General features: G+C 37.7%; 1 protein-coding gene across 2 annotated transcripts in view; it reads right to left on the bottom strand.

The window, feature by feature from the left end:
* The window catches only part of LOC109083627 (leucine-rich repeats and immunoglobulin-like domains protein 1), a 35526-nt gene extending 20588 nt beyond the window's left edge, over positions 1-14938 (bottom strand). The window contains exons 1-3 of one of the 2 annotated variants that reach the window (XM_042734418.1): positions 13722-14938; positions 1944-2015; positions 888-962 (exon numbers count right to left, since the gene is read on the bottom strand). In XM_042734418.1, the coding sequence (XP_042590352.1) occupies positions 888-962; positions 1944-2015; positions 13722-13912 (338 nt within the window). In that variant the 5' untranslated portion in view covers positions 13913-14938. The remainder of the gene's footprint in view (positions 1-887; positions 963-1943; positions 2016-13721) is intronic. The other variant, XM_042734419.1, reaches the window with a different exon arrangement.
* Between the last annotated feature and the right edge of the window lie 371 nt (positions 14939-15309).

The following is a 15309-nucleotide window of genomic DNA, read 5'->3' as shown; positions in this document are numbered from 1 at the left end:
GGGTTTTCATCATTTCTGGTAGACGGTGATTAACTGTAAATCAATGAGGTCACACCATGACAGCACAACTGCCAGCTATAAAGACACAGATCGCTTTACCGCTCAAGTGAACGACACATTTGGTAGTGGAGAGATATATTACAGATGGGAACATGATCCATGCAGAAGACAGATCACTGCTGGGCTATCAGTCGGTGTGAAGGAGATACGGGCAAACTGGTGCTCTGAAACAGGGATCTACAGATTGAACATGAACTACTCTACAGTCAAGCATTATTTAAAGTAATAGTAATGTAAAGGTGAAGCTGTACTTTTTTGATACTTTGTTGTAAAAATATCACTGCTTCTAAATTCCTCATTTTAAAATTCTGTTTGTGACGTACTTCTCCTTTTATATTATAGTACAAACCTGCCATTCAGTACTGATATTTGCAGCCTGAGCAAATCTAGCCGTCTTACTAAAATGCTGTGAAAACTCACAAACCATAACTGTGTACCTGGATGCCGAGGAAGGAATGGGCTAAACCGCCAAGAAACAAACACATACATGTGATCACTCCAAATAAGGCAGTAATTCTCCAGGGTAAGGCTAGTAAAGGCACTCCCACCAGTCTGAGTTTCAAGCCAGCAACACTAAACACCATCTACTAGAAGTGGGAATTTTTAGGTGAGCACTTTGCTATCTGACTTAACCACAAAACCACAAAAAATTAAACAAGTAGCAAATGGAAATGCACTAGTTGACATGCTAATACCAAAATGCTCCCTGAAGAAAAAATGACTGTCCACACCATGCAAACAATAATTTGTGTACAGAGTACAGAAAATGCCGCCTCAGCAGCAAAACTGCATTGTCATCACAGAGCACACAATGACGTTTCACTTACAAGTAGAGAGTAACGACTGTTGCCGCTGCGTCTCCAAATGAAGGGATGGATTTTAGCTCATTGTGATCAAGCCTCCTGTCAAGCAAAAAACAGAACAAAATCCAGGTTACACACAGCTTAATATAATTTATAATATTTCTTATAATACAATAAATATAATATATAGATAGCTAGATAGATATCTCACAGATGTTATTTGTATTTAATGTATTTTGAAGTAAATATTTATAATATATAATATTTTATCTATATTTGAATATGTAATTAATGTATTTTACAATAAATATATTAATAAAATAAATTAGATATATAAAAAATATATGACAAGATGTTTCATGTATTGTTCTAAATAGCAAAACACACTGAATTTATTTTTATAGATAGATGGGTCTTACTGACAAAGACCATCAAAACATCATGAGTGAGAGAAAGAGAGAGAGAGAAAGGGAAAGTAGGCCCATCTGGCTAAGGGCCAGACACAGTCCCTCGATGTATTAAATATTTACAGCGCAGGTTAGTGGCTGGTGTCGGGTGATGATGGAAGGCGCTTATAATAGCAAACCTCTTTATTCCCAATCTCCGCCACTTTCAGGACAATAGCCACCAGCAAAAGCGCTTAAATATCCAATAGCACTGACAGCACGCTTTAAAATGATTTAGGACCGATTGTGGCTAATGGCTGTAATTAATGTTATTACACCATTTAATGTACTTCATTCAATTGCCTCTCTCTATGGGGCTTTAGCTGTGGGAATGTTTTCTAGTCGAGTATAGAAGTGGATTTACACGTAACATTAACCAGCACTTATACTCTGAAACAAACAGGTTCTTATGCTGGTCTTCTTATGCTGGATTTGAACTGAATGAAGCCAAATTAAGATCAATATCAAGACATCATTGTCCTGAAGACAAACGCTGGCCTTGTGAAGGCCAACAACACCCTAGAACATTCTGCAATAGCCCTAATTGACTTTATTAATCAGGGACCGATTTACAGCTGAAGCTGTGCAGATCTACAGAAGGTTTGGACTGAGGACACGGGGCTGTTCTACTCACACTTCTCTCAGGTTGGGCAGATTGGAGAGGATGTCCATATCGACTGCTGCCAGCTTGTTGTGGCTCAGATTTCTGAGTGAACAGAGAAAGGGAGGGGGGAAGAGAGAGAGAAATTTATTAAAACAATTTATTCAGACACTCATAACAGTCGACAAACTCTACTCTTTCCGAAAAAAGTGTTGACGTGAAAATGATCGCATTTCTCTCACAAGCAGACCCATTCAAGCACCCTAAATCTCTCGCCTCACTATATCTACAGCGCCAGGAGCAGCTTTCAACAACACACCGGACAATCTATCAGTCCGGTTCATCAGTGAAATGTGTCGTATCGACACTTATGGCCCATAAATCAGGATCATCAACAGCCTCCTTTAGCGGGACGTCATCTTCATTTCACCGCAGTTCAGGCTAGCTTCAGACTGGGCTTGGCAGAGCGCTGGCCTTCTGCTCTCCCTGCTGAAATGTCAGAGATTGATGGCGCTGTGATCTATAGAGCTCCTGTCAGCTCTGTGGTTTCTTCCTTCGCTCCTCAGCTACTGCATGCTCAGATTTTCCTTTTGGATGGGCCGCAGTACTTTTTTTTTTCAATATTGAATTATTTTTAGACATGAAAATGATGCAGGTATGTTGGATTTGAACTGATTTGGTGCTCAGGAAACTTTTCTTATTTTTATCAATGTTGAAAACAGTTACACTGCTTAATATTTTTTTTTGTGGAAACTGTGATACATTCTTACCTAAGGACTTTTTTTTAATGAGAAAGTAAAAAAAAAAAAAAGTGTATTGTTAGTGTATTTTTTTAAGAATACACTAACAATATAATCAAGTATTTTTTTATGGAATATGCTAGGTTAAATGTATATTTTGTAAACAAATACTCAGGGCTTAATGTTTCAGCAAATATATATTTGTTTGTATATATTTATGTTTTTTGAACAATCCAGGTAAAACAGTTGGCAGTTTTGCACTTCCAATTATAAGTCTATGAGGCAATGATCACAGTGTAATAGGAAGTGTCCACCTGTAAAATCCGTTTAGAAAGCTGCTGGTTCCTGCAAACACCAAGTATTGACTTTCGGATTATCTTCAACTCCCCGGCTAACAGATTCAGTGGTGCACACCCATCAAGTTCCACTTAGCAGTGTTAAATGATTTAATCGGCAGCTCATCTGCGCTTGTAAAGAAACAACTGGATGGCTGTTCTTCCGTCTGCTGAGTCAATTTTGACAGGTTTGTGGGGCTACAGCTGGTTGTAAAGAAGCGGAATTACCTAACACACTATATAATGTGTCCGTTTCTCACTCTGAGCTGTCAACTGCAGACTGTGAAGCTGTATCTATACAAACTTGAGAAAGAACAGACATGGACTATATTTACAATGGCTATATACCTTCTCAACCTGTGATTGTAAACTGAAAAAGGCATAAACAAAAGAAAAACGTTTGCTAATCACACTCTTAGTAGCTCAATTTGTCCCTATTCAAGTGGTAAAGTTACATAAACTAGAACAATTTAGTACTTTATTTGGTTAAGTTGAACAGGCAAAACTGTCACAATGCTTCTGTGGCTCGGCGGAGATAATAACACAGGGTTAGCTGCCCTCAAGGCAATCGTCTGACAGAGGTGAACACAGCAAAATTGCAGTCCTGTACCATTAGGAAATTACCTAATTATACCAAAGCAAAGTAAAAAATTACAGGCTTTGAGAAGCTCGCCAGGGGGCACGAATACTGCAGAGAAAATCATGTACGTCATGTAGAATGCTAGTCGCTAATCTGCTTTAGCGGTTTCCAACCTGCAAATTGTTGAGAGTGCGAGTAATAAAACCGACAATCTCATCTTTCACACACTCATTACTGACTAATGCTCATATTAGTTTCCACTACAGAATTTTAAGGGCTGAAAAGGAGACCAAATACTGGGTTAAGCCATTTCACAATTATGTGGACTAAAATATAATGTGTTTGCCAACAGCTCTGTCAGTCATTAGTGGGTGGAGCTAATAAAGTGGCGGGAAGTGTTACAGTCATTTAACTGTTTTACTGTTATACAGGCACAGACAAAACGCTCAGACTACATCACCTCAGTCTTCATGGGGACCTCATGATGTTTGGAGAACTGACCTATGCCTTTACCAGCCAAAAAGGAAATGAGAGTGTTTATATAATCACCGTGTTTAATTCTCAGTGGCTCCACTTTGTTTAAGCCGCTTTATCTTATCAGATAACACTAACTTTCACACCTTCAGGCTGACCTTTGGGGCATAAATAACATGGTCATTGTAACCGTACAGCAGGCTTAACTAATGCTCTGGTTTTCCATTGAGGCTGGTTTGAAAGTCTTTAAGTATGACCATGGCCAATATTGAAGTTTTGTAGCTTTTAGTCCATGTCTGTTAACTTTGAGGCACAAAAGTTTAGGGTCAGTATACAAAAATACACTGTATAAACATTTGGGGCAAGTAAGATTTTTTTTTTCTTCATGTAAAAACAATAATATACTTGAAATACATGTATTTTATTCCTGTTGTGGCCATTACTCCAGTCAGTTTCACATGTGTCACATGATGTTGAAAACAGTTGTTAACGTTTTTTTGTGTAAATCTTTATTTTTTCAGGATTCTTTGATGAATATTAAGTTCAAGAATATAAGCCTATTGATATTTCCCACCCCATCTTCCTGTTTGAACAAAGATGTCAGAATAACTGAAACATCAAGTTGTATCATGGGAACTAATGATTTCACTTACTAGGTTTGACTGTATCAGAATATTGCAAAAAAAAAAAACAAAAAAAAAAACAACAACAATTGTTTCCTAATACAATAAGGCAGAAAAACGCTTCAAATCATATGTGACCCTGGACCATCATCTAAAATAAATCATGAGATTTATACATCATAAAACTGAATAAATAAGCTTTCCATTGATGTAAGCTTTGTTAGGATAGGACAATATTGGGCCGAGAAACAACTATTTGAAAATCTGGAATCTGCGGGTGCAAAACAAATCAAAATATTGAGAAAAGTGCCTTTAAAGTTGTCCAAATGAGGTTCTTAGCAATGCATATTACTAATTAAAAATTAAGTTTTAAAATATTTACAGTAGGAAATTTACAAAATATCTTAATGCAACATGATCTTTACTTAATATCCTAATGACTTTTGCCATAAAAAAAATATATATAATTTTGACCCATACAATGTATTTTTGGCTATTGCTACAAATATACCCCAGCGACTTAAGACTGGTTTTGTGGTCCAGGGTCACACACACACACACACACACACACACACACACACACACACACACACACACACACGCATATATAGAGAGAGAGAGAGAGAGAGAGAGAGAGAGATTTTAATATAATATTGAAAATGAACATTTAAGTTGTATGCTTTATCATATTTATTATTAAATCTCTTTATATTCTATTTTATTTTATATTTCTATATTATTGTGTATTAAGGCTAGAAATATTGCAAGAAATCTGAAGAAATTAATGAAAAAAGTAGCATCTCAGCTAATTAAACATGACTGTATGTGTAAATATATTTGCAAACTCAGACGATATGATCATGTTTCTATTTTTAAATGATTTGTTTCATGCCTATTAAGATTCAAACCATGAACAAACCCACTAGTCTTTATTCTGAACTAAAGAAACACCTCTCCTCTTCCTCAAGAGTCCTGCAGGACGACTGGACCCTTAAAGGAAACCAGAAACACTTTTTCTGGATCGTTAAGAAACTAGTCAGCGCAGTTGAAATTCCCCTTAAGAAAAGGTGAGTGCAATATGCTTTTCCAGCTCTAATAATGCTATATTCAAGAATTATGCAATCATCCTCTATCTGCTTAGCTCACTTTAATTTCAGTGAGAACACAGCGCTTACACACTTCTACATGCTATTCAACCATTTTATAGCCATGACAATTATGACTTCTAACCTAACCGCACTAGTACAGGCTAGTAAATTCAACTTCAACTCTAACAGCCATTGATGTCTATTTTTCTCGTTTCCATTAAACTTGAAGGCAAACGGCCAAAAGCTTCCTATGCCAGGAAACCAAGGGTACGAGAACATTCACAGCTAACAAAGGTCAAAGTCATTTAGGAAATGACCAGAGGGGGGGGAAACACACAACTAAAACAAATTCCAAATAACATACTGAACTTTTTTTTATTATTATTATTTTAGGCCAGAATGATAATACTTTCTCAAATATAGTCACATTGATTTGAATGTAAACAACACAGACCTGTTGATATGTCGACACTAAACTGAGCTCTGACATGCTGGTTCAATAAGGTATTGGAAATAATATACATTATATTTATAGTTATGGCCTGTTATATTAACAATAAAAATGGCTCTGTTATGTCTGTTTTTCCCTCAAGGGCCATATTGTGAGTAGAACAGTAAAGAGACTACCTTTATCTATCTATCTTTATCGCTGATAAGCGGAGTGTGAACTTCGATCTTTGGAAGTGTGAAATGATGTCAATGATGGAGCTTTATGATGCAGCTGGAAGACAGAAGCGGCTTTAATGCACCCTGTTTCAGAGGGCCATAAACTAGTCAAAGAATAACTCCTCTGTCACAGCACTGAGCGAAGCAAAGAGCGAGAGACCAGACGGACAGACACTTGCTTCTCCAAAAGCCCCACAGCTTGTGCTCCTTTCTCTCTGTTTCCTGCCATAAAGACCATTTACAGCCCAGCAACACCACTGATAGTGAAGCCAGGAGCTTGTGCCGACAGTCCAAACAAAGCAAAGAAAAGGGAGCGAGAGTATCAAATCTAGAGTCAAAATCATGAGATAAAGATCATCAGGAAGTGAACGTTACACGGTGGGAGAGAAAGAAATGAAATATGGCAAAAAAGCCAACAAACAAAAGAAATCAGAGTAACATGAAGCTTAAATCCAAGAAAACCAGACACATTTTAAAAAAAGTAGATGACAGAAATTGTCCCCATAAAGACAATAAGAATAGGGTCTCTTTTTGCCTTAAGGCTGATTTATACTTCTGCGTCGTTGTCTGCGTCAACGTGCAGTACACATGCAAACCGCTAGTCTGCAGTGTCTACGGGCATGCTGCTGGTGTAACCAGCAGAACCACGGCAAAAGCCGAAGAAGAAGTGGCTCGTCAGAGAAGCATTATAGCCGTGACGGCGACAAATATTATTTAAAACTACAAAAAGGAGACAACAACGGAACAGGAGAAGATGGCATTCTTTCAGTCTCCACAAGGACTTGTACCACAGAAGATCAACATTGTTTGTCGTGGACAACTACTGATGTATAATGCTATTTAGTATAATAAATGATAAGACACTTGTTCTTTTTTTTCTTTTATATAAAAAGGTGTAACATTAAAATATATTAAAGTGCACATTATAAACACACAAAACTCAAGTACATACGGAGGGAGGGGTTCTAGCAGACCAATCACAGCGCTTGCGGTCCGATGCGCTGTTAGATTTTTAGAGAGGTGCACGTCATGCTACGGCATAGAGCGTACGGTTTATGCTTAGGCTATGGTGTAGGTTGGACAGTCAGTACCAGAACCACAGATGCCAGGCAAAAGTCCAACATACTCACACTTGATTATATACACATTTGTTTCAACTGATAATTTTTAATCTTATAATGAAAACCCAGGGAGTGAAAATACGTCCTGCATAGTTACAGACCAGCTCGTGACAGATTGTTCCAGAAAACTTCAAAGTGAATAGAACAAGTGATTGTTAGATTACAGAGTTCCCCTGCATATGGTTTATTATCTTAACAGAAAGGAAAACTCTGGAGTAATTGCACCACTAGTTTAGCCGGAAACATCAGAGTGGTCAACTTCAGCAGTATATTTATCATATACTGTGTAAAGCATATATCAAATTTAATTTTGTGGGTATGTATGATGCATGAAGTAATTAATCATCTAAATAGAAAAGAAAGAAATAAAAATAATAATATATGCACATTTACATACACTCAATCGTGACCAAATATATGTGTATTAGTTTTATGTTTAGTCTATAAGCATTTAATAATTATTAAATTATTATTATATTGTACAATTATTATTATTGTTAATATAGACCTGGGTTATTATAGTTAACTAAAAATAAAACTTAAAACAACCTCAGTAACTGAAAAATAAATAAATTATAAAAAATGTATTACAACTTCTATCATTTCAGCTGGTTGCCAAAGCACACACTTCCTTTCATTTAGTTTATCTTGATGTACTAAAAACTATATGGACATATTAAATAATAAAAATAAAAACGACAAAAATATAAAACATAACTTTAACTAAAATCAAATTATTATTAGTATTAGTATTATTATTATTATTATTATTATTATTATTATAAGACAGCAGCAGCGCCGTTAAACATGGGAAACGTGTGTTAATAAATTTGATTCATGGATACTGATTAGCTCAAAACAATGGAGAAAAGAAAAAAACATAAGCAGAAGTTGTGAATTTGTCTGAAAAAAACAACAACTGCTGACCAACAGAATATGCATATCAACCTATATGCCTGCACATTATGGTTTAATGCTATAAAACTTCTGGAAACTATACGTAGTATGGGGTTAAGGGACAGTTTGTCAGTAACGCTTTCACAGAATGTTAAATGGTGATTTTAGTCTCCAGACCAAATGTGCTGGGGGTGCTCTATAAGGCCTGTTACTCTCCAATTCTCTCACCCCTCCCCTTTCTTTCACTCTTTTTTTATGTCTTTTCCAGATCTCTAAACTCTTACCAGATGTACAGAAATCACAGATGAGGCATCCATCACTTTGTAGACACTTAAACAAAGGAGGGGAGAGGAGGAGGTGCTCAAATGTGTCTCAACAAAAAAGAGAATCTGGAATATTTGTTTGATCCTTTTGGAATTTCAATTCTGGTACTAGTGTGGCTGCCATTCCCCTAACCGAGACACAACACTCGTCTACATCTAAACTAGTCCAGAAAGCAAACACCAGCATTTCTGAAGATATTCGCTCTGTCAACTCACCATTAAATTGTTAGATTCATGTTTTATGTGCATTAACAGCCTGGAACTGGGCATAAATCAGTGGATAAAATGTCCTTGGATGCATGGAAACTCCACAAGAGCAGTGCTAACGGAAGGTGCCGTTAACCTCTGTGCCATGCAGGCCAAGCTAAACACCGCAAGGCACTCCTTTAACTCACAATCCGATAACGCAAGCAAACTCCGCTCCAGGCTACCGCACACACCTGGAGCAAAACAATTCAGCTTTTACATGTGTTCTGCGTTATGCTGTCAAAAATCTCAAAAACAGCAACTTGCATTCTAGAGTGCACAAATCTATAGCAACGGGATTAATAAAGCATACTGTTCAGATAACGAAATGAACAAGCATCAAAACGAGTTTGACTGCTAATGACATACTCCTGACCAGTTTCCACATGTTGAACGAATAAACAATGGGTCAGAGGAGTAGATCAAGATCAGGGGTGTTCCCTCCGAGAAGACAAGGGAGGCAGTGTCTCCTCAAAAAATTGGATGACAAAATAATCGATATTACAAACATAAATTGCAAATATTACTAAATATGGCATTAAAAGTACAAAAGTACAAAAGTCACTCGTTTTTATAAAGTAACTCTGTCCAAAAGTGACACCCACAGGTAAAGTTACAGGGGAGGCTTGCCTTCCTTTAGTCCATAGACTTACAACAGAGACCCATTGGTGTGCCGTGACAGGGACCGTAAAGAAAAGACAGTCCCCCACAATGCATAAAAAAAACACATCAAACCCCCTTCGGGGTGGTGAGAAAAATCTGCGGGCTGTTTACCAAGCCTCAAGGGTGACCAAACTACACTCACACATGTGGCAATCCAGGTTGCACATACAAACCAACCACCACCCCCTCAGCTTTCAAAACAATCAAGAGGGCCACCAAAGGGTCGTTGTAGTTTACTTTGAGAAGTAAGGGTGTGTTCACACTTGTCATGTTTGGTTCGATTAAAACGAACTCTGGTGCGATTGCTCTGTTAGTGCAGTTTGTTTGAATAAGTACGAATGCTGCCATCCGAACCCTGGTGCGCACCAAACAAGCGGACCGAGATCCCGAAAAAGATCGGTCTTGGACCACTTCCAAACAAACTCTGGTGCGGTTCGAATGAAATATGAACGCAACACGGACCAAATACTTCTCAATGAACCAAAAACAGGAAGTAATGATAACAAAACAAAATAAGCAAAATGAAAACATGACAAGGAACGAGCGGTGTATCCAAAACAAAATGAGCAGAGGGCAAACATGGAGCAACGATGAGATAAAGTGCCTTTTATGAGCTCCTAGCAGACAGCATTAGGTGTGTTCAACTTAAAGTGGCACTGAGTAGACCAGTCCATTAATGGGTGCTTTGATATCATACACCCGCAGCCTCACTTTAAGTCAAACACACCTATTGTTTGGGGTGTTTGGTAAGTTGAGTCACGAAATATACGTCATTCAACCCGACCAATCAGGTTGTGAACGTATCACCATGTCTTTAGGTTCGGCATCTTTAGGTTCACTGTCAAAAATGCCAATGTGAAAGCTTAGCGGACCAGGACCAAATGTATCATTTTCTTTTTGGTCCAGACCAAATGAACCAAACTAACCGAACTACAAGTGTGACTCATACAGCTCGTTACATCAAGCTAAATTATTTCCATCACTTCTGTCTTCACAGCACTCTGAATAAACAGACAAAATCAAATAGCTATTTAATCAAAAACCGATCTCATTTATCCTGAATTTTAAAGGGTCAGTCCTGATGAATGCAAGACGCCAAAGACACGCATAAATTTCCATAATCAAAACCAAAATTGCTTAATTTTTCAATACTTCAGATGGATCTGATGCAGGAAACATTTTTAAAAGAAAATAAATTTAATTCACAAGGAATTCAGACAACTTTTTCAAATTCGCAGATGGAGAGTTTGGAGCACTGTGTCATGCATCAGTGATTACTCATATAAGATTACTCATAACATTCATCAGTTAACTCAACATCTCCTCCGCACTCAGGTTCAAAAATTAAAACTGTCAGCATTTATTCACCCTCACATATTTCCAAAGCTATATGACTTACTTTCATCTGTGAAACATAAAATAACATATTTTGAGAAATGTCTCCATGTCCATAAAATGCAAGTCAATAGTCACCAAAACTGTTTGGTTACCAAGAACGAACCATTTTTGGGCGAACTATTCCTTTGACCCTCACCATGAATAACTCCATCAGTCTTTATCTTAAGAGTCTAAATGCCCATATCTCAATGTTAACTTGAATCCACAAAGGACCATGTGCGAGTTGACGATGCCAACACCTCGCTGCTTCCTACTCGCCATCAAGGTCTCAGCGAGCCATGGGGGAACCATTAAATGAAAGAAAGAAAAAATGGACAGTATGGAGAAACTATTTGGACAACTGGAAGGTATTAAGGGCTTGATTTTATACTCAGGCCATGTCCACAGGGTTTTTCCAACCAAAGCTTTTTCTACTCTTGATTGATATATTACAGAGGGACAACCCAAAAAATATCTCTGGCCTATAACTTTAAAATCGAGCTTCTGTTGGATCTGTCAACATGAAAGCAGACGATAAAGGGACATTAAGATGCTGGAACATGCCTTTTAGTTCATGGAAATGCTAAAACGCGGCTTGACGTTCCTTGGGCGAGTTTGTGCGGAGTGGTTATGCAAGCAACAGGTTTAGATGTCACAAGAACTAGCGCTTTGACTGCTTGTCAATTGCCAGAGAAGCATATCAAAGCCCTGAACATGAATAGTGACATGTGAATAGGGGTAGTTGTAGGGATTAATGAGAATAAATAATCAGCATTATGATAGACCACAGTTGCCTTAAGCTTTTTAGAGACAAAGAGCCACTGGTTAAGAACAAGGAGCCAGTTGTTTTAAGTTAATGCTGTTGCTGTCAATGAGGTTTGAATATTAAAAACGGTCACGCTTTAAAGACCATATATAAGGAAAGTCAGAAGGAAATGTATATCACCTGTTGCGCGGTTGCACCCTATCAATAAAAGCACTGTCAGAGCTTTTTAACTGCTTCTAATACTAGTTTGAAACAAGACACCAAAAAAATGATTTAATACACCAATTTAACTGTAATATGGAGTAAATAAATTTATTATTGCCACTTAATCATGCTTAATCTGTAACAAACATGGCCCCATTTTTTCTGCATTTGAATTTGATCGGTAGAAACAGTCAACATGAAACATAATTTATGCCCATTTACTTTCTTAATACACATTCCTGATCTTATTGTAAATTATTTATTCTGCTTTACTTTTTCGCTAATGTAAACACACCCTCTTATTTCAACCCCTTTTCTCCAACCACCTGTCATACAGAGACCACTTTTCACCATCCAATTCAATAACCAAGTCCAATCTCCCAGATTTCGCTGAATATCCTGAAATACATCACACTAGCTTCCCACTAAAATGACTATATGAATTTAAATGGAATAGTCAAGGGGCACAGACTAAAGCACTCAGGCAGACCAGGTCAAATTACTCAGCAGTAGGTTAGACAGTCCTTGAGGCAGAACACCAACAGAGCTACCTGCCCAATCATCTAAAGCCTGATATCATGTGTAATGAAGGTTTCACGGTCCTATCAGACGAAGAACGATTATGTCAGCCACCCTCGGTTACAACTAATAAGCATCTCATCTTTAAAAAGTTATCTCTGGGTTTGTGTCTTTATATATTTCAAATATAGCCCAACGAAGAACCAAACAGCCAGATCTGACTAAAATTTGGCGAATCGGGTGATATAAAATGCACAACAGACAGCTCATGTCTTCAGTTGACGCTTCCGTGTTGAAACTTGTGCGTGATAACCATCTTTTAAACCTGACAAGAACAGTAAGGGAGCTGCTTTTGTGAGAATAACAGAAAACAGGTAACTTTGCAGTGATAAAACATGCAGTAAAGGTGTTAAAGTTAATACTGGGCAGTAAAATCGTTCCCTTTGAAAATGATGATTGTGATCTTGAACTCACAGGCGGATGACACCATAGAAACTTTGTCTAGGCCACACAGATACATTACATTAAAACCTAACGCCCAAAAAGACGTCTATAAAATTGATGTCATGTTTGAAGAGAAATGTTAGGAAAATAGGGTTATTAAAATGGCTTTATACTTTTTGTGTGTGATGTTAATCTTAAGAAATAGCCTATATATAAAATGTCAGATGACCATAAAAATAACAACTGCCACTGTTCTCAGTTTTTACTACGAGACTAACTAGATCTACCATCTTAGTATAGGGCGATTATAAAGAAAATAACTACTTTTAAGACAATCTATAAACCAGACCAAATATAATGACAAAACCATGAGGTGGCCAAAATTACCATCTGGCAAATAAACAAGTGATTGTGATCATTGAGTCATGACTTTGACTCATATCAGCAGGCTTCCTAAAACTGTCTGTCAGAGTTTCCAAACTTATGACAGTAACTAGCATGTCATAACCCAGCAGGTCACAGCCAGGCCTGAGACTACTTAAAACCAATACCCTTGCATGCTTTTAATGGAAAGAGAAACTTTTGTCAGTAATTTTAAAATAAGTGCAAAGCATTATATAGGACATGACACTTGTTATTCTGTGACTTTTGAGTCATTTTCTTCCCTGGACAACTTTAGTTAAGAGTGTTAAAGAACTTAAAGCATGTTATTTTGAAGAGAATAATGTTAGTTTTGTGTACTCACAGATGCACAGTGCTCTTAGGCAAGTCTTGAGGGACATCAGTAATGTCTAAATGACTGCAGTCGGTTGTATCAAGCGTACACGTACAGTTTTGAGGACACGGTGCGCTATAATTAATTAACAGTCCCAGTGTCAAAAGCCAATAAAACACATGATATGAAAGTGATCCCATCTGTCCCAGCCACACCGCCATCTTGTATCCAGTTGTCTCAGCGCTTAACGACTGATCTCTCTCATCCACAAACGGACAGCTCGAACCTATTGAGTTTCCCAGAGTCCGAGTAATTCGCCTTCATTAAGTTGTTTGTTTACCCAACGGTAATATCAAATTATACTGCGTTGTTTTTGGGCAATGCATCAGTCCTGCACTTGAAAAAGGTCCACAGTAAAATTTTAACTCCCCTGCTCCACCACCACGTACGTTAAGTAAATCAAAGGTGAATCACAACTTGTCCAGAAGCCAAAACTAAATGCAGTTGTCCTTAAAAGGTTGAAAAGGGGGTCTGGATGGGAGATGGACAGGCGCTTTGTTTTGGCAAGAGAGATCCACCGGATCAAATGTACGTTAGTTTGAAGAGTTTAAATCGTCAGCGGCGTTTCTTAAGTTTTTATAATGTGCTGATCCCAAGTGATTCGTGATTATGAAAAGTAAAAACATAGTAGATCGTGTCCATTAAATCCATACGAGTGTGTTGAAAGAAAATCTGATCTCCGGCGCTTTAAAGAAACTTTTCCTCAGGAAAAACCGCACTCCTAAAGAAAAAGTTTGAGGCTCACGTCTCTTCACGGACTTGATATAAAGTTTCCAAACGGCGAATGCAGGCGTTTGGATCACATTGATGAATAATAATAAACCAGTTTTAAGCAAAACAGTTCCAGTAAAGCCGTCCGACTGTTGTGAACTTTCCGGCTCGCGTTTGTTCCTTCTCTCTCTCTCTCTCTCTCTCTCTCTCCAGCAACCTTGAGCGCGGTTTAAAGGAACTGGGAAGCTTTTATCTTGAGCTCGTCGTACGGTCCGAAAACTCCGATAATTCACTAATTCACCTCGCACTTCTGACCGTTTCAACTGCTTGTTTTTCCCCTTCCCGGACTTTACTTTCTTTTTATCCAGACGTTCTTTCGTCCCACGTTGGATACATCGGGAGTGATAAAGATTCCCTCGTTTTGCTTTCCGATTGGTGCTCGGAGAATGATTGACAGCCAAACTCTGGCTCTTACTGGCTGCTTTGGACCGCCCAGGCGCTACGATTTTGGATGTTCCAGGGCTCAGCTGTCAGTCAAATCGCGTTAGCCCCGCCCATCTTTCCCACCCAGAGTGCGAAACTGCGCCGCCTCCATAGCGTCTTAAAGGGACAATGTTCAGGGCAAGATATCCGTTTGATTAATAATATAATATAATATAATATAATATAATATAATATAATATAATATAATATAATATAATATAATATAATATAATATAATATAATATAATATAATATAATATAATATAATATAATATAATATAATATAATATACTTTCACGCTCATCGTGTCTTAAAGGGACAGTGTTCAGGGCTATAACTGTTTAATTAATGTAATATAATATAA

The sequence above is a fragment of the Cyprinus carpio genome, chromosome B11 (genome assembly GCF_018340385.1).
Source record: "Cyprinus carpio isolate SPL01 chromosome B11, ASM1834038v1, whole genome shotgun sequence".
Taxonomy (NCBI): Eukaryota; Metazoa; Chordata; class Actinopteri; order Cypriniformes; family Cyprinidae; genus Cyprinus; species Cyprinus carpio.
This window is presented reverse-complemented; position numbering and strand designations above follow the sequence as displayed.